Source organism: Bos mutus, chromosome 14 (assembly GCF_027580195.1).
Source record: "Bos mutus isolate GX-2022 chromosome 14, NWIPB_WYAK_1.1, whole genome shotgun sequence".
NCBI lineage: Eukaryota > Metazoa > Chordata > Mammalia > Artiodactyla > Bovidae > Bos > Bos mutus.
Window position 1 is genome coordinate 70,758,219 of NC_091630.1, and position 22,460 is coordinate 70,780,678.

At 54.1% G+C, this 22,460-nt stretch overlaps 1 protein-coding gene across 4 annotated transcripts in view; it reads right to left on the minus strand.

Annotated features, from left to right (window-relative positions):
• DENND3 (DENN domain containing 3) overlaps positions 1-22,460 on the minus strand; it is a 52,307-nt gene that overhangs the window by 13,028 nt on the left and 16,819 nt on the right. For all 4 annotated transcript variants that reach the window (XM_070382701.1, XM_070382703.1, XM_070382700.1 and 1 more), the window contains exons 8-18: positions 19,886-20,001; positions 16,869-17,024; positions 15,039-15,135; positions 14,204-14,307; positions 13,487-13,686; positions 11,249-11,770; positions 9,360-9,619; positions 9,084-9,254; positions 5,846-5,975; positions 3,032-3,139; positions 1,166-1,305 (exon numbers count right to left, since the gene is read on the minus strand). In XM_070382701.1, coding sequence (XP_070238802.1) covers positions 1,166-1,305; positions 3,032-3,139; positions 5,846-5,975; positions 9,084-9,254; positions 9,360-9,619; positions 11,249-11,770; positions 13,487-13,686; positions 14,204-14,307; positions 15,039-15,135; positions 16,869-17,024; positions 19,886-20,001 — 2,004 coding nt within the window. The remainder of the gene's footprint in view (positions 1-1,165; positions 1,306-3,031; positions 3,140-5,845; positions 5,976-9,083; positions 9,255-9,359; positions 9,620-11,248; positions 11,771-13,486; positions 13,687-14,203; positions 14,308-15,038; positions 15,136-16,868; positions 17,025-19,885; positions 20,002-22,460) is intronic.

Consider the following 22,460-nt stretch of genomic DNA (forward strand, 5'->3'; position numbering starts at 1 on the left):
AAGATGTTTGACAGTCCCTTGGACTGCAAGGAGATCCAACCAGTCCATCCTAAAGGAAATCAGTCCTAAATATTCATTGGAAGGACTGATGCTGAAGCTGAAACTCCAATACTTTGGCCACCTGATGTGAAGAACTGACTCATCTGAAAAGACCCTGATACTGGGAAAGATTGAAGGCGGGAGGAGAAGGGGACAACAGAGGATGAGATGGTTGGATGGTATCACCGACTCAACGGACATGAGTTTTAGTAAACTCTGGGAGTTGGTGACGGACAGGGAAGCCTGGAGTGCTAAAGTCCATGGGGTCACAAAGAGTCGGACTCGACTGAGCCATTGACCTGGACTGAACTTTCTTTTAATACAGTAAAGCTGACTAAGTTATCAGTCTAAAAGCTCAAACAATTCAGGTTTCTCAAGCACGCGATAACTGTAATATGATGCAAATTTTATTTAAGTGGTTCTCAGTCTCAACCCCAAATATGTTAAAATAATTCCAGTGTCCACTTTTGGTGACTGGAAATGGAAATGTGAAAATACCACCCTGCCCTTGACAGGACTGAAACCCAGTTTTATAATAGTTTTCAGAGTGTGGGAGTGGTTAAATCCATTATCTGCTCACTTAAATAAGACTATTTAAGTGAAAGAACAGGTTTACATTCAATTTAAAAGCTCGAGATAAATGAAAACCCCTCAGGCTTCCTTGGTGGCTCAGTGATAAAGACTCTGCCTGCGAATGCAGGAGACACAGGTTCGATCCCTGATCCGGGAAGATCCCACATGCTGTGGAGCGGCTAGGCCCATGTGCCACAACTGCTGAGCCTGTGCCCTGGTGCCCGGGAATCACAGCTCCTGAAGCCTCAATGTTCTAGAACCTGTGCTCCCCAACAGGAGAAGCCACTGCAGTGAGAAGCACCGAGACTAGAGAGCGGCCCCTGCTCACCACACCTACAGAAAAGCCCGCACAGCGACAGAGACACACACAGCCCAAAGTAGACAGACAGAAACACAAAGCTCTTAAAAAAGGAAAGCCCTGACCCCAACTCAACAGGACTCAGTGATCACGCCGTGGGGTTCAAGCATCCGCTGCCTATGCAGGTGGACATGTTCGCGACTTAACCCAGAAGCTGATGAAAACTGTCCACACTGGACAGCACACTTTACTCACCAGCTTAGAAGTGCCCACTCTAAAGCAGTGCTGGTGAATCGTCCAGGAGGAAGCGTCAAATACGATCACCTTGCCCTCGTTCAGTGCGCACCATAATTTGGGGTGAGCATCCTCCACTTTTTCTGCTGGGTCAAGATGCCCTGAAGAGGAAAGCAACCCGACATGTTGAAAGAAAACCCCCCTGCTGCATCAGCACGGGATTCGTGATTTGTGCCAAGACTCAGGTCCTGCTCAGTGCCAGGTGCCACCCTGGGTGCCCAGGCTCCAAAGGTGAGCACAGCCTGAACCACCAAGCCCCTTGGAGCTCAGCGTAGCGGACCGGCTGGTTCAGCCAGAGAATAACACACACAGAGCCCTCCCCCAGGCAGGATGGCAGGAGGCCTGAGCGTTCTCTTGGGGGCAGTGCTTCAGGCAGTGGGGAGGGGGCTCAGGGACAGGGGGAGGGTCTGCGGCCCCCCCGCAACGAGCACAGCGGGCTCCTGCTGTCTCCACGTGGCCACCGCACTGAGCACCACTGGTCTTTCCCGTCGTGGCCGCTCTGACTCCAGAAGATTTTGCTTTTTCACTTGTGGTTTGTCTGCATGTCCCTGGCGCTCATGAGGCTGCTGGCTTTAGTCGGGTGTCTGGATCTCCTCCGTGGGGAAGTGTTTAGGCCTCCTGCCCGCTTCTGAATCGGGCTCTTACTCTCCTTGACTTGTAGCCGCCCTTTAAATACCACCGACTTCAAACATCCCAAGTCAAGTCTATCCTCTTACGGACATCCTTTCCAAGTCTGCGACCATCACTTTCACGCACTTGAAAGTTTCTTTAAAAAATCCTTTATATGGTCAAATTCGCCAACCTGTTCCTTTACGGCCCGTAGTTTTTACGTGCTTTGTGACTTGTGTCCTTATCTTAAGGTCACGATTATCATCTATATTATCATCTCCAGGCTTCATTTGCTTATGTTTGCTTTTGCCTTTCATGTTCAGATCTTCATCCTTGGAGCTGATGGCTATGTGTGATCTGAGGTGTGCTTAAGCTCCATCTTCTCCACATGGACCCACAGTGTCCCAGCACGTCCTACAATGGAGACTGTCTTTCCCCCACCCCTGCTCTAGCACCACCTCAGTCCTAGTCCAAGAAGTGTGAATCTGCCAGTCTTTCTGGGGTGTTCATGCCTTGGTCTCCTGGCCCTGTTGGGGTGATCTGCCCACTGAGATGCTGTCTGCAGTCCCCCAGAGCCCGAGATGCTCCAAAGCCAGGCTCAGTGCCCGGGTCCTGGCTCCCTGGCTCCCAGAGTTCTCGGAGGGGTTGACTGGTGTTCCCCTGGTCCCTGACCGGTGGGAACAGCCAGCCGTGTCATCAGACGTGCGCATCAGCCCAGGAGGGGCCGTCATCCCATCCCAGTGACAACAAGCTCGCCCCGACCAAAGATGTGCGTGCAGGGGCTTTATCCGCTGGACGTGAGGACGGCGAGGCTGAATGGGGACTCAGCCATGCACGGCCCCTTGCGGCCTCCGAGTCCACAGAGCAGCTGCACCTGGTCACCCAGAGTTCTGCCTCCAACGGCAGAAAACCCCCTGGGCCTGTCCACCCTCATCCTTCCACTGCCCTTCCACTTCAGTGCTGACCTTGAACACAAGTCTCAGCTCCCAGATTGCTGAAAAGAACAGCAGCGACACAAACATGGCCCTGCTGGACAGCTAGGGAGCCGTAACCAGTGTCCCGTGATGAAGCACAACGGAAAAGAACATGAAGAAGGATGTGTATACGCGTTGACTGGATCACCTCGCCACACAGCAGAAATGAACACAATGCTGTAAATCAGGTAGACATCAATAAAGCCACAAAACCCCGCAGCCACACAGCCGGGCTCGGCCTCACCTGGGGTGTAGAGCAGCACGTCGACGGCTCGTGGGGTGGTCTCCCCCTCCGAGGGGTTGATCTTGTGTTTCAGGGTTTCCGAGGTCGTCTTCGGAACGGCCATGGGCACTGAAACGCAGACACGTGGGGGTCAGGTCCCCAGACTCCAGGACATACTCACACACGCTGCTTCCCTTAGAATATTAGTCCCAGGGTAAAGCCGGGATTTGCGAAGATGAAGCTCTCTTTAAACTGGACATAAGTAAAGCCAAGCGTTTCAGCCAGAGGGTGAGTGTCTGCCAAGGTCTCACACTGCCTGTCATCTAAACACAGCTGTCAGGCTAAATGATCTAACACTCAGCTGTTAGGGATGCTCCAGCAGGGAGAAGCCCTTGAATACTTCATCAATCCAAGCCACGAGCAGCTTCTCACGCTGGCCCGTGGCGCTGCTGCCACGGGGGAGTCCTGTGCACTGCAAAAGCTTCAGCAGCACTCCGGGCCTCACCTGGTCAGTGCCAGTAACAACGCCCGCCCCCTACCCTCTGACACACACACGACAGGTATCTCCAGTGCTTGCCAAGTGCCTCCCTCCAGGGACGGGGTGCAAACTTCAGAAAGTTTCATTTTTAGACCTTCCATCACGAATGGCCCACAAGCTATCACTGAAGCCCGGGATCACGTATCGCTGCCTCGTTACGCTTCACACAGAGCAAACGGTCCTTGATTGGGAACAAGGGATCCGGGACCCTGAGCTTGGGGGACCGCCCCTGCAGTGTGGGATCAAGAGTGAGTGTCATGTGCTGGGTCCCTCCGTGGAGACTGCGGACGCGGTGTCCAGAGTGAGAAGCCTTTTCTGCAAACTCTTGACAAAGATCGGGCTTGAGCATGGAGTGGTCGCCACAGCTCGAGTATAGTGTGTATGTGATTTGGGTCCTAATTAAGGGGAGAAAAAACCCTGCCATCAACATCTGGCTCCAGGACTGTTGACAAGAGCTCCTCCGAGTCCCTCCAGCAACTGGAGCATCCTGGCTGCTCCCCGAGAGTGGGGTCCTGGGATGTGGCAGCAGTTGGGGGGTGGGTTCCAAGGATACAGGAGAGGGGCTCCTGGCACCAGGAAGCACCAGTGATGTCACGGTTAGTGAAAGACACGGCAAAGAGCAAATCGCCCCGAGGGCAATGAACACAAAACCGGGGTTTGTTTCCGCTTATTCTGGGATGACATTTTAAACAGACTCTTCCTGGCTATTGACTCAAGAGGAATAAAAACATGTCCAAATAAAAACTTGTACAGGAAATATTCATAGACGTGCTGTGTGCAACAGGCAGGAAGCAGGGAACCTCAAACGGTCAATGGAGGGAGGGATAAACTATACTGTATCCACCCAGCGGAGTACATTCAGCCACAAGAGGGATGAAGCAGTGACCCTGCCACACGGACGCACTCTGGAGCGCGACACCACATGAAGGACGCCAGACACGCGGGACAGCTACTGCTGTGAGCTCACGTGTAGGACGAGCTCTGACTAGGCAGAAACGGGGCATAGCCCCAGCGACAGGAAGTAGGTTCAGGGTTGCTCAGCAGCTGAGAGGCAGCTGCGAAACGTATGGGGCTTCTCACTGGGGTGAGGAAAATGTTTGAAACCCACTGTGCCCACGGCTGTAAAGCTCTGGATACACTCAAACCAGTAAGGTGTACGCTGTGAAAGAGAATGGTGTGTGAACTATATCTCAATAAGACTGCTACGTTTTTTAAAATGCATACAAGCAAAACTAGTTGTCATCCGAAAAACATCCCTACAGGACTTCCCTGGTGGTACAGTGGATAGGAATGCAGGGGTCACAGGCTCAACCCCTGGTCAGGACTATCCCATGTGTCCCAGAGCACCTAAGCCTGGGAGCCACAGCTACTGAGCCTGCGCGCTGCAGCTACTGAAGCCCGCACGCCCTAGGGCCTGCGCTGCACAGAGCCGCCACCACCGAGAAGCCCGCCCGCCGCAGCAGTCGTCCCTGCTCGCCACAACTGGAGAACACCCGCACCGCAGCAAAGACCCAGCACGGCAAAATAATTTTTTAAAAATCCCTACAACGTGCTCGTCTGTGTTTCATGAATTAGCTTCACGGGGTGGGGTTAATCGAGCACGTGTGACTTCCCGCACGCAGCACGGCTGACAGAGTAAGTGGTCCTCTAGAGTCTCTGCTTCTTTACGCAAAGCGCAGGACAGCTGCTTTTAGGAGATCATTTAAAAGTGGACACAAAACAGAAGTAGCTAAAAACGTGGCATAAACCTATTCTTATCTTCTCACTATTTCCTGGACTTGAAAAATCTTCTAAAAATAAAAACCTGAGCTAACCACTGACCTCTATGGCTTCAGAGAATTCCTAGGGGCAAGGAACTGACCGAATCAAGGGGGAAAAGTGAGACGGCCGTCGGGGGTCTCCCCACGCCCGAGCGGTGCGGTCCAGCAGTCAAGGACAGCCACGCACGGGGGTCCCTGCGGCTCTGCAGCGGGCGTGTCTGATCACAGAGCTCCAGAGACTGCGACGGCGATTCTGTGAGCCACTCAACGGAAACCCCGTTGTGGTGTCATTGGTAATTCAGATTCAGGACCAACACCGAACGGGGTAAAGTGGACTGTTACTCAGACAGTGAAATGCTGAGGTGCCTCAGTGTGCATCCTGAGGAGCAGAGAGCTCCAGGGGATGGCCAAGTGAGAAAAGGAAAGACGCAGAGGGCGGTGTGGTGTTCAAAAGGGAAAAGTGCAGAATAAAGAAGTTCGAGACATGTGGGTTGGTTCCAGCTGATAAGACAAAAGGCAACCAGATAAAAACCTTACTTTCATTCTTCATCCTATCAAAGTAGGACAACTTGGAGGCCGCATAGATGGCTCCCGGTGACTGCAGCGTGCCTACGACCGCGTCCATCAAGAGAATGTGGGTCAGCGCCTGCTGTACGTACTGGGGGTCCTGTGGGAGGCACAGTCATCTCAGCACAGCGTCTCTGAAATCATGGCCCGCTAAGACTCTGTCCCATTACACACAGCAATGCTTTTAAAAATGTGTGGTTTTCAAAGCCACCTGCAGAGTTTAAACTTGGATTTCATGTCACATACTTATGCTCTCTTAGTTGAGACAAATACTGGTTGTCTCCACCCCTTCCTCAAAATAGTTGGATTAATCCTCCCACTTACTAGCCTATGAAATTACCCAGCCCATAAAAGCTAACAACCAAAGAACTGATGCTCTTGAACTGTGGTGTTAGAGAAGACTCTTGAGAGTCCCTTGGACCACAAGGAGATGAAACCAGTCAATCCTCAAGGAAATCAATCCTGAATATTCATTGGAAGGACTGATGCTGAAGCTAACGTGCCAATACCTTGGTCACCCAATGTGAAGAGCCAGCTGGAAAAGACCCTGATGCTGGGAAAGATAGACGGTGGGAGGAGAAGGGCATAACAGAGGATGAGGTGATTGGATGGCATCATTTGACTCAACGCACATGAGTTTGAGCAAACTCCGGGAGACAGTGATGACAGGGAAGCCTGGTGTGCTGCGGTCCACGGGGCTGCAAAGAGTCAGACACAACTTACCAACTGAACAACAACAACTCACTACCAACAAAGCGAGTGGAGGGGATGGAATTCCAGCTGAGCTACTTCAAATCCTGAAAGATGATGCTGTGAAAGTGCTGCACTCAGTATGCCAGCAAATATGGAAAACTCAGCAATGGCCACAGGACTGGAAAAGGTCAGTTTTCATTCCAATCCCAAAGAAAAGCAATACCAAAGAATGCTCAAACTACCACAAAATTGCACTCATTTCACATGCTAGCAAAGTAATGCTCAAAATTCTCTAAGGCAGGCTTCAACAGTACGTGAACCGTGAACTTCCAGATGTTCAAGCTGGATTTAGAAAAGCCAGAGGAACCAGAGATCAAATTGCCAACATTTGTTGGATCATCAAAAAAGGAAGAGAGTTCCAGAAAAACATCTGCTTTATTGACTATGCCAAAGCCTTTGACTGTGTGGATCACAACAAACTGTGGAAAATTCTTAAAGAGATGGGAATACCAGACCACCTCACCTGCCTCTTGATCTGTATGCAGGTCAAGAAGCAACAGTTAGAACTGGACATGGAACAACAGACTGCTTCCAAATTGGCAAAGGAGTACATCAAGGCTGTATATTGTCACCCTGCTTATTTAACTTATATGCAGAGTACATCATGAGAAATGCTGGGCTGGATGAAGCACAAGCTGGAATCAAGATTGCCAGGAGAAATATCAATAACCTCAGATATGCAGATGACACCACCTGTATGGCAGAAAGCGAAGAACTAAAAAGCCTCTTGATGAAAGTGAAAGAAGAGAGTGAAAAAGTTGGTTTAAAACTCAACATTCAGAAAACTAAGATCATGGCATCTGGTCCTATCACTTCATGGGAAATAGATGGGCAAACAGTGGAAATGGTGACAGACTTTAATTTGGGGGCTCCAAAATCACTGCAGATGGTGACTGCAGCCGTGAAATTGAGAGATACTTGCTCCTTGGTAGAAAAGTTATGACCCACCTAGACAGCATATTAAAAAGCAGAGACACTACTTTGCCGACAAAGGTCCGTCTAGTCAAGGCTATGGTTTTTCCAGTGGTCATGTATGGATGTGAGAGTTGGACAATAAAGAAAAGTTGGACAATAAAGAAAGCAATTGATGCTTTTGAACTGTGGTGTTGGGGGAAATTCTTGAGAGTCCCTTGGACAACAAGGAGATCCAACCAGTCCATCCTAAAGGAAATCAGTCCTGAATATTCATTGGAACGACTGATGGGAAGCTCCAATACTGTGGCCACCTGATGCGAAGAAGTGACTCACTGGGAAAGACCCTGATGCTGGGAAAGATTGAAGGCAGGAGGAGAAAGGGACGACAGAGGATGAGATGGCTGGATGGCATCGCTGACTCGATGGACACGGGTTTGAGTAAACTCCGGGAGCTGGTGATGGACGGGGAGGCCCAGCGTGCTGCAGCCCCTGTGCGGCCGTCCCGGGCGCCTGCAGCCGTGGTCCACTTTGTTGCTGTTGTTCGGTCGCTCAGTCTTGTCCACTCTTCGCGACCCCATGGGCTGCAGCCCACCAGGCTCCTCTGTCCATGGAATTTTCCAGGCAAGAGTACTGCAGTGGGTTACCATTTCCTTCTCCAAGCTTCCCGGCCCAGGGATCAAACCCACATCTCCTGCATTGGCAGGCAGTTTTCACCATGGAGCCACCTGCGTTGTGCTAAATAACCAAGTGGGCGTAAAATCAGAGAGTCCAAAAGTCACAGAACATTGGAATCTTAGGACCTAGTCCTCCCTTTCCTATTTTAAACAGAAGCCTCCTTCCACTTCCTTGATCTCAGGCTCTTCCAGGGACAGAACGTCCATCACAGAGGGCAGCTCTTCCACCCTGGACGTACGTTCCCCTCAAGTTTGCCCCTGGGTGGGCTGCCGCCCCGACCTGCGTCTCCCCGGTGACCAGTGAGCTGCAGCTCTCGAGAACCTTAGAAACTGCTCCCCATATGAGTTCCCAATTTGGACCCTTTGCTCACTCTGTTGTGGGTTTCCTGTCTCATCTTGCCATTCGGACAAGACAAACATTGCCCCTCATGTCTTACCTCTGTCCAGGGTACCCTTCGTGACTAGGAAATCTTAACTTGCTGCAATCAAAGCCATCAGTCTGGCCCAAAGTCAGTGAAGCTACAAAATCCCCTGGGATTTTAAACACAGCCCTGTGGAAAGGACCTAATACACCCCCGCCCAGAACCCTGATCCCGGAAAGGGAAAGAGGTGAGAGTCGAGCTCACGCCTGCCAGAGTCCAGCCCCGACGCTGCCCTCCCTGGGTGCCACCTGGAGCAGAGGAGGCGGAATGCAGAGGCCAAGCCCAGGTCCACACATACCACCCCGCGGGCTGGCCCGTGTTTGCCCCCAGGGCCTCGCACCGAGTCACGCAGAGCACAGCCTCCTCAGTGCCTCTGACGAGACGCTGTGCCTGGGCCCTGTGCTAAGCATCACCGAGAGACGGGAGCCGCGGGTGAGAACGGACCTTGTGGTCGTCGGCCAGCTTCCTCCCGGCCCACATCTCCTTCACCATCAGGTGCCAGAGGTCACACTCCGTCTTTAGGTTAGCTTCAAAGACTTCTTTCTTGGACGTCGTTTTGATTTTTAAAGTGGGAATTCTCAGGAGCAGAAAAGTGGCCATGGTGCTTCTGACATCCTGCAGAGGCAGCGAGAGAGGAGGGAAAGTGAAATGACGGCCTGGGGTGAACAGCAGCTGCGAGTGGGGCGGGCCCACGGCTGGCGGCCCCAGGCCTGGCCTCACCTCTATGTTCCTGAAGGTGGAGATCTCCACGTAGCCTGGCCGCCCCTCCGTGAGAAGGAACAGGCGCTTCTGGGTCATGGCGATCTTGCCCACCCCGCGATTTGTCTTGACGGAGCGCGACAGCTTGTACACACACTCACTTTTGTCCAGCTGCTCCATCACCGACAAAGGCAGGCTGACCTCCTGCGCCTCTGCTTCTGCCTCCTTCCAGCAGTTGTAGAAATCTTTGAATGTTTCTGGGTCAATCTGTTTCTCGTGTCCTTAGTTTCATAAAGATAAAAAGAGGTTCTTAAAGCCACGCACACCAGGACGCTGCGCATTACCCACAGGAGGCAGCAGGTGGCGCCAGCACCCAAGTCTACCTGGACAGGACCCACCTGGGAAAGAGTCCCCGTCTCACCCAGTTCCCCGGGTGGGCACCTGATCTGGGCTGAGTCTGTCTGTCCTCCTAGCCCCTACCTAGGCAGGCAGTCTCAGTGCCTCCCGGGGCGCCGGGTGGGGACCCTGGGACAAGGATAGAGTGCTGTGTCACCTCTGGAACTGGTGGGCAGCCGTCCTGGGGCCAGTCCGAGGGTGTAGCTGGCACTACAGATCCTCGGACCCTCCCGCAGTGCTGGATCAAGCCTGGCCTGAAGCCTTGATCTTTATCTCCATACTCTAGTTACGTGAACAAATGCATCATTATTTCTAAGCATGATGATCTTAATTGATTCAGTAACCTTCCCAAACGTCCAGTATTCAGGGGCTCTAGAGCTGGAGAAAGACCCAAGTCCAAACTCCAGCTTCACTGATATTCCGCAGTGTGATCACAGGCAAGATACGGAGCGAATCTGCTTCCCTATCTATAACACGGAGCTGGGACCACCCCCAGCTCCCACTCAGCTGCTGCGAAAAATGGCTCGTCTGAATTCTGACGCTTCCCCGTGTCTGGCTCCTGTGGCTCTATTCCATGTCGTGGACCCGTCTGCCCTCCATCCTTAGCGGGCCCCTCACACCCTGCACAGGGAGTGCCCCCCAGCAGGCCTGCTTCACTTCATTCCCAGGGTGAGGCTCCCCGTGTTCATGAGGCCGACTCCTCCAAGGTCAGGCCCCTCCTCCGGTCACGCTCTAGCCTCCCAGCACAGTGACAACGTGCGGTAACATGCCTCTGTACACACTGGTCTGCAGTGCCCAGACCAGAAAACTCCTACCCATCCTTCAAAACCCAGATACAGGGCCCATGGGCAGCCTTCCTGGACAAGGCGGTCATCCTGGCTGGACACCCCCTGAGCTGGCATGCTCTTTCCTCACAGCATCTAATAACACTTCCTGTGCTCTACCCTCCACACAGGCCCAACCACCGTGGGACCCTGTCACAGGGAGTCTGAGGCCTGGAAGAAAAAGCCCTGCTGGCTGGTGGGCAGGTGCCAGGCAGATGGCCCCACCAACGCTGTGCTGCTCTATGTGTTCGTGGGTCTGTATGATCCGCTGGGCTCCTGCTCCTCATGCAGGAACCTTCCCATCCCAGCCATGGGTCCCCATGTCAGAGGGAGGGATCATCACACCGTGAGCAGGTCCCCCAGGACCGATGTCACCAAGCTTCCCCAGACCCTCCACCTCTCTCGGCCAGCTGCTGGGTCCGTCAGCAGGTAAAGCCCCCACCCATGAGGCTTTCTGGAAGGCAAAGGTGGCTCAGACAGTAAAGAATCCACCTTCAGTGTAGGAGACCCAGGTTTGATCCCTGGGTCGGGAAGATCCCCTGGAGGAGGGCATGGCAACCCACTCCAGCATTCTGGCCTGGAGAATCCCATAGACAAAGGAGCCTGGCGGGCTCCACAACTGAGTGACCCCCACACACACGAGGCTCTCCCTGGCTGGCAGGGTGCCCCCGGCCGCGGGCATCCTCCTACCTACAGTCAGCGCCTCGAACAGCCGGTGTATGATGACGGTGTCCTTCACGATGCCCGACTCCTGCACCCTCTTCACGAAATCGTCCAGCTGCATGTGCTTCTTGGGCAGCTCGAAGTTCTTGACGCGGTCGTCGGCCTTGGGGACGTCCGCGGGCCTGTCCATGACCTCGCTGATGAGCCGGCGCAGCTCAGGCATGCGCTCAGCCTGCGTGCGCTCGGGTGCCGACAGGGACTCCACGGTCGTCTGGACGAGGTCGGTGGGGAAGACACGCACATCGGTCTTGTACAGGCTCTGGAAATCCAGCAGAGCATCCAGCAGCTGGCCCTGCATCAGCTGCACCAGCCCCCTCAGGTAGAAGTACCTGGCCAGCAGCACCGAGTTCTCGGGGGCCAGCGAGCCCATGGCTTTACTCAGCTGGGCCACGCAGTCCGCGTAGAATGCCTGCACGCACTGGGCCACCAGCGGGAAGTGGATTTCTGGGATCTTGAAGGTGTGTGTCGACTTGGGGGGCACGTCCAGAACTGGGGGTGAAGGGGAAGTGAGTGGTAAGCGCAGACCTTAGAGGCGACGCGCATTCCCGCCCCAGCACTCTGCTGTTTCTGGGCCCTGGGTGCAGCATGGAGCAGGAACCAGGTGTATCTTCCAGGAAGTTCCACGAACCCCGTGCTGAGGGGGGCCCCAGCGGCCTCCCGTGGCACCCTGAGAGTATGGCATTATTTTATTTGCTAAAACTGCTGATGGCTAAATTGAAACACGTGATGCTGAGTCTTCACTGGAGGATTAAGCTAATGACCTAGGCTGAGCCGTAGCTGCCGGGCAGGCAGGCCCTGTTAAGCAGCCGCTTCTTTTACCTCAGCAGCAGCTCCATGCGTGGGTGCTGTTGCCACGCTCATCTCACAGGTGCGGGGGCCGAGGTTTCCACTGGTCCCCCGCACCAGCTGCTGAACGTCACGCCTAACCAGCTGTGTGTCACACCAGTGCCTTCCACAACCTCACCCCCATGGCTCCCAGGCAGCGCCAGTGGACAAGGCCAGGCCACAGGATGTAGCTCACCCCAAGGAGGTGGGGTCTCAGTGACAAAGCCTGGAGGATGGCGGAGGAGCCTGGGGGAGGGGCAGAGGGAGCGGAACATCTGCCTACAGCGCGCGGGCCCAGTGCAGAGCGTGGAGCCCCACGATGCTCTACGAGAGAGGGCGTGCAGGCCCAGAGAGGCAGAGCGACCTGCCCAGGGTCACACAGCCGGCAGCAGCTGCGCGGGGGACTCAGACCCACCAGGGCCCTCCAGAAACTTGCTCGTTTGCACACACAGCCCCTCCCGGCATCGAGGACATGCTCCTCCCTCAGCCTCTGGCTCTCGGCAATGCACAGGAGACGCCAGCTGGTACCTGGCGCCTCCACCCACAGCACCGTCTCCCCACCACTTCTCCATCCACTGAGGATAGGCAGAGACCCCTCCCTGGGGCTGCGAGGAGAAGCCCCAAGCACCCACAAGCAGCATCACATGTGACCGGCTTCGCTGCGGCTCACGTGGGAAGGACACGTGGGCTCACACACGTCCAAACGGGTTTTACAGCAACTCACCAGCAAGGGGACCCTAAGCAGATGCTCTGCACGTGGGTGGGGATGCAGCCGCTGCCTCCCACGGCACGCCCCTCCCCCAGCGTCCACCTCCTGAGACCACAGCGCTGCTCCCCACCCCCATGGCACGGCCCTGCCCGTCACCACCCCGACCATGTCACCACACTGAACATCTCGACCAACCCCCACCGGTGTTACGCATTTCTATCGTCGGCCTTCCTTCCCGTCCATGGGGGCGGGGGCAATGGCTGCCTGTGTACCCCAACACCTAGGAAGGTCGGCAATCACTGGAGGCTTAATAGTCGCTGCACCTCGTTAGACACTGACACACATAAACATGTGTCTCCTAGGCACATGCGCATATACACGCACACCCACACATTTTCGACAGACGTGAAAACCGTGAACAGCTGTGGTCTTCAGCAGTTGGGAACCAGGTGATGGAACACGCAGACAAGAAATCATTTTCTATAATGAACATAGTTTGCAAAATAAATATTCTAAAAATATTTCAAATAATCAAACTACTAGAACCTCCCCACCGCCCCCAAAAAAAAAGCCCATTCCCTTCTCCTGGAATGAGCTGACTTCTTTCAGCAACTGGCGGCGTTAGAATCACGTGACTGGGAAAGGTCACGGAAGGGGCGTGGCCGGCCCACCTGTGTGGCTGCTCCCATACTCCGTGGTCTGTATCTTCCGAAGTGATGAGTTCCGGGGCGGCAGCTCAGGCACCGTGATGTCCTGCAGGTTGGGCATGCTGACCACCATGCGCCGGTGGGCCGTGTGCGAGGCCGAGGACTTCCGGCTGGCCATCTTCTCGATCGTGGGTCTCCTCGGACTCAGGAGCATCCCGTTTATCCTGGGTGGAAAATCCCAACATCTGACATGTACAATAATGATCCAAGAACAGGCTCAACTGGGCATTTTCCCAAGTGTGGTGACCAGTGTCCAGTATCCCCCTGTCAAGGGAGAAGTGGCGGGAGCTTGCCTGGCTCTCCCTCGTGTAGTGAAGGCTGAGTGCAGGCCACGCCCCCCAGGAGAGGTCTCACACACAGGATAAACGAGGGCCTCGTTGACGGTGATGCATGTTTGAGGAGTTCAGGAAAAGCAACACAGAGGAGGCAGGAAACGGCGAAGATGTAGGGAGAGCGTGAGAAGGAAGACGGGAAAGAACAGCCCGAACGCAGACCCAGAGCTGCACTGTGGGCACTTCGGTGTCCCCACCCCCCAGAAACAGGGCTGCATGAGAGGAGCCAGGCCCGCCAGCCAGCTCCCTCACGTCGAAATGTCAGACTCCTCTGATTTGATTTATCGTTCATCCGTCCAGAGACAGACCCCAAGGGAGCGGCGCATCCTTCAGAACCTAACATGCACACCTGTCCTCCTCGGACTGCGTGTGGAGGTCCATCTGGGCAAAGGCGTCCATCCTTCTGCTGAGCCGGGCCTTGAGGAAGGCATGAAACATGTATGTATCCAGGACCTGGAAGAGACCCCGAGGGGCGGTCACTGCACCTGCTCCACTGTCCTTCCCCGACCCACCGAGGCCTCTGGCCAGCACCTCTAGACCCAAGTTCCCAACACAGGCAGCTTTCTTAGTTCATCAGAATCTAAAGTAAGATCCTCCTCAATCCCTCACCAACCAACCTCAAAGAATCACTCTTTACGTTTGAAAAATCACAAAATATTCGAAAGCCCAAACCACCCTGCCCCCCAGGACAACAGCAGCTGAGTCATCAATTCTGGGATCTCCTGGGGATGGCAGCCTCCCCCACATGCCCACCTCACAGCCAGCCCACCCATCCACAGACTCACACAGAACAACCTCCCAGTCAGCTCCCAGGGAGAGCGGACATGGCCCAGCCCAGGGAAGGAGGCGGTGATGGCAAGGGCATGGAATTGTGCGGGCTGATAGGATGCGTCCAGATCCAGGCTGAGGAAGGGGCTACTGGGCCCGGGCCTTGGTCGCAACTCAGCACACTCTACACTTAAGGTGGGTGCACTGAGTTACACGTATATCACTCTAAAAAGCCAATTAAGAAAATAAGAGCTGGGCAAAGGATCAGCAGGACCCAGGCTCAAACTTCTAGAAAAGCTAAAACACAGAATAAAGTACTCACAGATGCTGGAAACCCTGATGTGAAAAGTATCTGAAGCACAGAAGAGTGCAAAGGATGGAGTACACACACGCACACACGCCCATGCGCCTCTCACCTGTTTATAAAACTGCTGGTCCCCCAGAGCTCTTGTTTTGAGAAACTCTTCACTATTGAACACTCTGTGTTCATAATTCAAGTGATTCTTTACTTCCCTGATGAAGAAAGACAGTCTAACTGTTGAAATGTTTTTGAACACATGAACAACACATTGCTGTTAGCAGAAAAACGATGGCAAGAAATACACAGTTTGAAAAGCCCTGTCTGCACAAGGATTATTGAGCCCCGAGGGTTTGGGTGTAACCTGTGGTCAGGCTATCCTGCCACTTCAATATAGCTTTCTTCCAACTGGAATGAAACTCTGGGGGCCGGCAGGAGGGAAGGGGTCTGTGTTGAGCCCCTTAGCTCCTTATTCAAAGGCAGAAGATGCGATCGTCCATAATTGTTCATACTAATAAGACTGAGTTCAGGGTGGTGACACAGGAAGGGCAGACAGACCCTGGGTATTAGCCCAGCTTGGCTGCCAGCTGGACCCCCACCAGCCACCTCCAAATCTGCATTCCGTGGGGACTTGGCCACACGACGCCCCAGATCTCACGTGATAGCTACCAACAGAATCAATAACCGCACAGAACGTATTCAGGACACAGCATGTTCAATGTTTTCCTTCTCCTGTGAGGACAGACATGACTTCATCTAGGGGAAGTCAACTTTTAGAATCATACTGTGCCTTTTTAATGAACTGAACTCAGCAAGCTTCCACGTTTATGCTCAGTTGTGTCCAACTGTGAACCCGTGAACTGTAGCCCACCGGGCTCCTCTGTCCATGGGGATTCTCCAGGCAACAACACTGGAGTGGGCTGCCGTTTCCTACTCCAGGGGATCTTCCCGACCCAGGGACTGAAGCCTTGCGCGTCCCTTACGTCTCCTGCGTTGGCAGGCAGGTTCTTTACCACTAGTGCCCCTGGGAAGTCACATTAAAAGAACAAAAGGAAGACAACGTTTCTACGACCACACAAATTATAGTGCCTTAAGCAGAGAGCTAATGCAACCCATCTATAATGTAACATCCCCTTTTTCCCTAATAGATTATTTGCTTTATGTAAGGAAAGACGGCTAAAAAATACAACCATTAAAATGTCGAATCACACAGTGTTGTCAAGTCGGCCAGCTCTGGTCTAAACCCTTCCCAGGCTGGGTCCGTCCAGATCAGGAGAATACCTGGAGCTGCCACCCTCCCTGCCACACGACCCAAGGGTGGGAGGAGGAGCAGTGGGTGAGGCAGGGGAGAGAGAGGCTGCAAGACAAAGCAGAGAAGAGAGAGTTGGAAGGAAAAAAAGGCTTGAAGGCTTTCCTACCGATAACTTCGCCACACAGTTAACGTGAATGTCGGCATGGATCTATCGGACCTCCCTTAAAGCACTGCACATCTAGGCCAGAACAACCACTGGATCCTGCTCTACATCCCGGGGCAGCAAACACGCTGCCCCGTCCACTTGACCGACTGGGCTCAGAGCTGGGTCCCAGCAACACACAACGGACTCCGATGCTGGAGGTGACAGCAATGCAGGGAAAGAAGAAAAGCTTCTAACAGGGGCCAGTCCTGGGTGCTAACCAGCCTGGGCTCTCCTTCGGGTGGGCTGCGATCCCGAAACAATCCATTTGTCCCTCGACCCGGGGCCGACCGCCCAAAGTGGTCCTTTGCAGGAGAGAGGAGTGGGTGGGAAGGCCCCGGGCAGGGCCGACACACTCCCAGGGATCCTCCTGGGTGCAGGGGTCTCTCCCGCGTCAGTCCTGGATTTCAGTTCCTGAGCTCTGTGGCTGCGGCCGGCGTGGAACTGGGAGCAGGCTGGGGACCGGGTGACGACCTTGGAGGGGCTTTAAATACCTGAAGATGCTGACGAGCAGCTGCAGGGTCATCTGCTGGATCTGGCAGTTGAGCTGCTGCTGCCAGGCCCGCCTGGAGGCCCGGCCCTCGTTCACGTCTGTGCTGGCGCAGAGGTGAGCCAGGTCCAGCTCGTGGTGCAGCTGAAGGCTCTGGACCCTGGAAAGGAACAGAGGAACAGTGACCACAGCTCAGCCCACAGCACATGACCACAGCTCATGGGCAGGAGAGAGAATCCTCCAGGGAGAGCTCAACTGACCTTCCTAGGATGCTCGGAACACCTATCGATACCGGGGTAGGGGGTGGAGAGGGGATGTCATTAAAAACACATTCCGGTTGAGAGTCTATTCATGTCCCAACACAAACAGCTCATTAGCGCGGAACCCACAAAGGCCTTGTCTTTGGATCACAGGTGTTTTTGTCCAAGCTGAGTCATCCCGCCCCTCTTTTAAACACTCCCTCTTCCACAACGGCCGAAGGGTTCCCAGTGGGCCTGGGCGGGAAGGCCCTGCCCTGGAAGGTGCGGGGGCTCGAGGTGTGGCCACTCGTTCGGGGGCGGTTCTCGGGGATGGGGGCTCCCAGAGGTCTTCATCACACAGGACCCCCACCTCCCCAGCACCAGCCACGGCTGCACTTCTAGATGAAACCCTGGACACCAAGGAGAGAGTCGGAGGCTTTAAATATGCAAATAAACCCACGTGACACGTGTCTAGAGATCCGGCGGGGCAAGGGGACACGGCAAACACACACTCTGCTCAAAGCGAGGAAGACAGCATGCACAGGGCGGCCAGGCACAGGGGCGTCTTCCCACCAAATACGGTGGGTGTGTGCTCACGCACCTGGCCCCCGAGAGGAGGCCCACGGCCATGGCTTGGATGACGGTCCCAGGGTCCTTCACAGACATGCCACCAACCACGCACAGGTTAGTTCACGTTTATAAACAGCCCCTCGTGGTGAGCCTGAGATGCCACATCCCAACTCTGGGGGTCTGACCAAGCAAGAACCCTGGGAATGTTCTAGAATTCTCACAGTAACACGTGGGCAGAGGCGAGATCTCATCTTATTGGATATGCTCCACCCAAGCAAACACTTGAGAAGCTTCGTCAAACGCTGGCCAAGATCAGTCCTCAAAAATCGGGGAATGCGGACTTTGCTTATCAGAAACCCAGACGGTGAGGAATGTGGGTTTCGCCTTCTGAGTTCATACAGGGAGACACTCCACCGGGCCACCTGGCCGGGCCCCGTGAGCACGACCCAGCAGCCACGCAGGCCTCCACACCCGCAGCCCAGGCTCTGGGTGCTGTAAGACTGTTTATGATGGGAGGACCACTGATAAAGGTGGCACTCCCATCGACTCTGCGGAGACCATCCAGGGAGAGGGAATAATCAATGCTGAACGATTTGTTCCCCAAATTCCCATGTCGGAGTCCTGACCCCCAACACCTCACAGCGTGACTATGTTTGGAGTTGGGGCCTTCAAAGAGGCAATTAAGTTAAAATGAGGTCATGAGGCTGGACCTACTCCAGTATGACGGGTGTCCTCATAAGGGGAGATTAAAACACGACGCCCCCAGGGGCACGACCACGTGAGGACACAGGGAGGAACTAGCCCTACTGGCTGACCTTGAACCTTGAACTTCCAGCCTCCAGGACTGGGAGGCAGTAGATATCTGTTCTTAGGAGGTGTTTGTTACAGCAGCCCCCGCTGACAGATACACAGTACAAGGCACAGATGAGAACAGCCAAGTTAGGGAGCCAGCGGAGGACCACCCGCTCCCTCCCCTGCTCTCAGGCTTCGGCTCTGCCTGTGTCTGACCTCCCGACAGCAGCCAAGATAAAGGGGGCCAGTGAGCACAGATGGGAGACAGCCAGTAGCAGCTGCCACGCTCACCCCTGCCCCTCACCCTGCAAGGGTCTGCCCCCGAGTTCCACACCCGGCCTGTCTGCGGTCCACACCTGGGCTGGAATACAAAAGCAGGATCTCTCCCACCACCACCTTATCAGGTTCCAAAGAGGGGAACGTCCCTCTGCAGGACCCCCCCGAGGGGGCCCGGCTCTGTCCTCGCCCGCCCTGGATCCACCTTCATCCTGGCATAAGTAGTGACCACACCTCCCCTCACTAGCCCCGAAGACACTCGTGGGGGCCCCTCGCTGCCACGCCTCTCCCACCACGACAGAGGCCATGGGACCTGCGGAGCCTCACCAGTTATCACCTGCCCTCTTTGGGAAAAGCGTGTCAGGTCTGAGCTCAGCCAGTAAGGTTTAGTCACAGAGATGGCCACAACACAGTTATGGAAAAATAACAGCACTAAGAGAGAGCTCTGTGGGGGAGGAGGGGCGGGGCCAAAAGGGGAAGACAGCTGCCCGCCCAGGGAAGGGCAGGGGGTCACGGCCGTCAGGGTCCCCCAGCTGACAGTCCTCGGGGCGGGGGCCGCGTCGGCTTGCTCACTATACAATACTCTGCCCGACGCACTGGACACACATCTGGTGAGTGAATGGATGAAGGAATGAGGGAATGAAGGAGAAAGGACCTCAGAGACCATGAATCCAGAAGGGGGCTGGGAGGTGTCCTGGGGCTGTGACTGTCCCCTGGTTCAGGGGCCACTCAGTGTTTAGACAGGATCAGAATAAAGACAACCAACTTTTATATTTAAGCATTCACAAATAATTTCCAAACTATTAAATACATTTTAAAAAAAAGTAAAAAAGTAAAAGTGTTAGTTGCTCAGTCGTGTCCGACTCTTTGCAACCCCTTGGACTGTAGCCTGCCAGGTTCCTCTGTCCATGGAATTCTCCAGGCAAGAATACTGGAGTAGGAAGTCATTCCCTTCTCCAGGGGATCTTTCCCACCCAGGGATGGAACCCAGCATTGCAGGCAGATTCTTTACTGTCTGAGACACCAGGGAAGCCCCATTAAATACATAAGCCATCTGTTAATATAAGGTTGGAAAAGATACTCAAACGTGGCAAGTACAGACCTGAGCAAGACCTTCCCAAACACAGACGATCTCTCCCCTTACCTCTGAATGAACGTCTGTGCGGCCAGGAGAGGGATGTCGGGAACATCAACCTCTTCATCGTTGGAGTAGGTGATGTTCCCACTGTCGATGTTTATCAGAATTAAACCATCAGCTTCCTATAAAATAAGTTTGTAAAGATCAAAGGAAGAATCTGAATTTGTATACATCTTTGAAAACACAAAGCTACATTTTGCATTCATTAAGATCAAATCATCATTAATTAAATTATTGTATATTTAATATGCACACAAAGCCTTATATTGTCTGCTCCAAAATGCAATGCTACCATGAGTCAGGTTAATAAGCTAAGGTGATTAAACATGCCTTGAGTCAAGATTCCAACACAGGAGGTCAGGCCTCCCCCACCCTGGTACAAACACTCTGGGGACTACTTCAGGGAGCCTGGAGAGGACATTCCAGAGCTCCAGCCAGAGCACCCTGACATTCAACACTCAGGGTGCCTGCTGGGCTGCCCAGCTAGCTCCCCAGCCCCAAGGACCACAGCACAGGTGGGCCCTGGGCTCAGGGAGCCAACACACTCAAGCGTTCTTGAGACATGTGTGTGGCTTACTTGTGAAGTCTTATCTGTGACGGAACATACAAATACTGAGTCACACACCTAAGTTCTGCACTTCAACTGTCCCGGGAACACGCCGCCAAACTCTCCCTGGCTTTCCTGCCGGGCCGGCCTCTCAGCGCGTGTTCCGTGTCACGTGGAGTATGCAGAAACACGTGCCCCAGAGCAGAGAACTACGCTGGAGGGGACAGGCTTCCTCAGGGCGAGAACACCCAGCTTTTACAAGGACCCTGTCCACATGCCCAGCACCATCAAGAAAACATCCAAACCCCAAACACGTTCAGTCAAGACCTGCTGCCTTGGCCTGACGCCTCCCAGAGCAGGCAGCCGCTAGGAGGACTTCCTTCACGGCTGCAGACCAGAGTCAAGTGCCTGTGCCTGCAAGCGTCCCTCCTGAAGGGACCGAACAAAGGCGGTTTTTCCCCTAACGACTAAAAAAAGAAACCCAGTTTTAACTCCAGAGCATGCCTATTTTTTCCTCATTTGCAAGAGTGACGTTTTTCCGTTCTTTCCAGGAGGTCTGAATGGCCTTTTCCCAGCGTGTTTGTCCCCGGTGAGTGAGTCACCGAGTCTGCCAAGAACACAGACATGCCGGCTCCGCCCCCAGGAGGGGCACTGTGCTCAGCTGCGCTGTGCTGCGACCGCCAGGAAGACCCGGACGACCTCCGAGGACAGAGCGGGCCGCGCAGCAACCCACTCCTCTCGGGTTCTGCGCACACTGAGACATTTTTGAAATAGCAAACACAACACTGTAAGTCAACTACATGTTAATTAAAATTAAAATGAAACAGTTACATGAGAACCCACCCTGGACCAACTACCAGTAAGCACAAGAAAAAGACCTCCACGACGCCAGTCATCCAAACCGGCCAGCAGGAGGCTGAAGCAGAAAGGCCGGTGACACGCGCTGGGGGAGGCAGGAACCCGGAGCCCTCCCCGTGCTGGAGGGACAGTGAGCCAGGTAGCTGCGGAGGGCAACAGCCTGGACATCTCTCCAGTGGCTAAACACAGTCCTAGCACTGGACCCTGCGATTTCGCCCCCAGCTGTGTACCAAGGTAAATAAATGAACGCACGTCCACACGAAGACCTGTACGTGTGTTCACAGCCGCGCCGTTCACAACAGTCAAAGCATAGAAACATCCGCAAACGTCCTCAACTCATGAATGGATAAACAACTGTGGTCTCCTCATTCAGGGCAACCCTACTGGGCAATAAAAATAAAGCGCTGCTACATGGATGAGCCTCAAAAACACACCACTAAGTTAAAGCAGCACAGAGCAGGCAGCGGTGGCCAGGGTCTGGGGGGTACGGTTGTGGTGGGGTGGCTGCTGACACAGGCAGGGTTTCTCTGTGGGCTGACCGAAAAGTCTAAAATTAGTCACCACAGCTCCACCAAGTTACTAAAAGCCATTGAGTTGTACATTTTAGTCCAGGAAACTCTGAGGTATGTAAATAGTATCTGAAAAGAAAACCATTTTAAGAAAACCCAATCTGCTCTTACTGGTGGCGATGTCCATGGCCTGAGCTCCAGTTTGAAATGCATCCCGTTGGCACAGCAGCAAAAACAGCTGCTCTTATCAAGCACCTACTGTGTGCCCCGATGCAGCCTGACGCTGCAGCCAGCAGCGTCCCATCAGGACCCAGGTCTGCCCCCGAGCGAGTAAATGCCACTGGATTCAGCAAGGCCCACAGACCCCTCGGACACCAAGCATGCACCTTCATTCATCTAGGAAGTAAGTTCACAGTACTAATGAACAGCAGAGGCTTAATCAATAAAAGTGAAAATGGAAAATACGGAACAGCATCATGGTGGCTTCCATCCACCAAGTCCAGTACCCTGCCAGGAGGGACAGGGGACATTCCTGAGCCAGAACCCTGCCAGGAGGAACGGGAGATATTCCTGAGCCAGAACCCTGCCAGGAGGAATAGGGGACATTCCTGAGCCAGAAACCTGTCAGGAGGAATGGGAGATATTCCTGAGCCAGAACCCTGGCCAT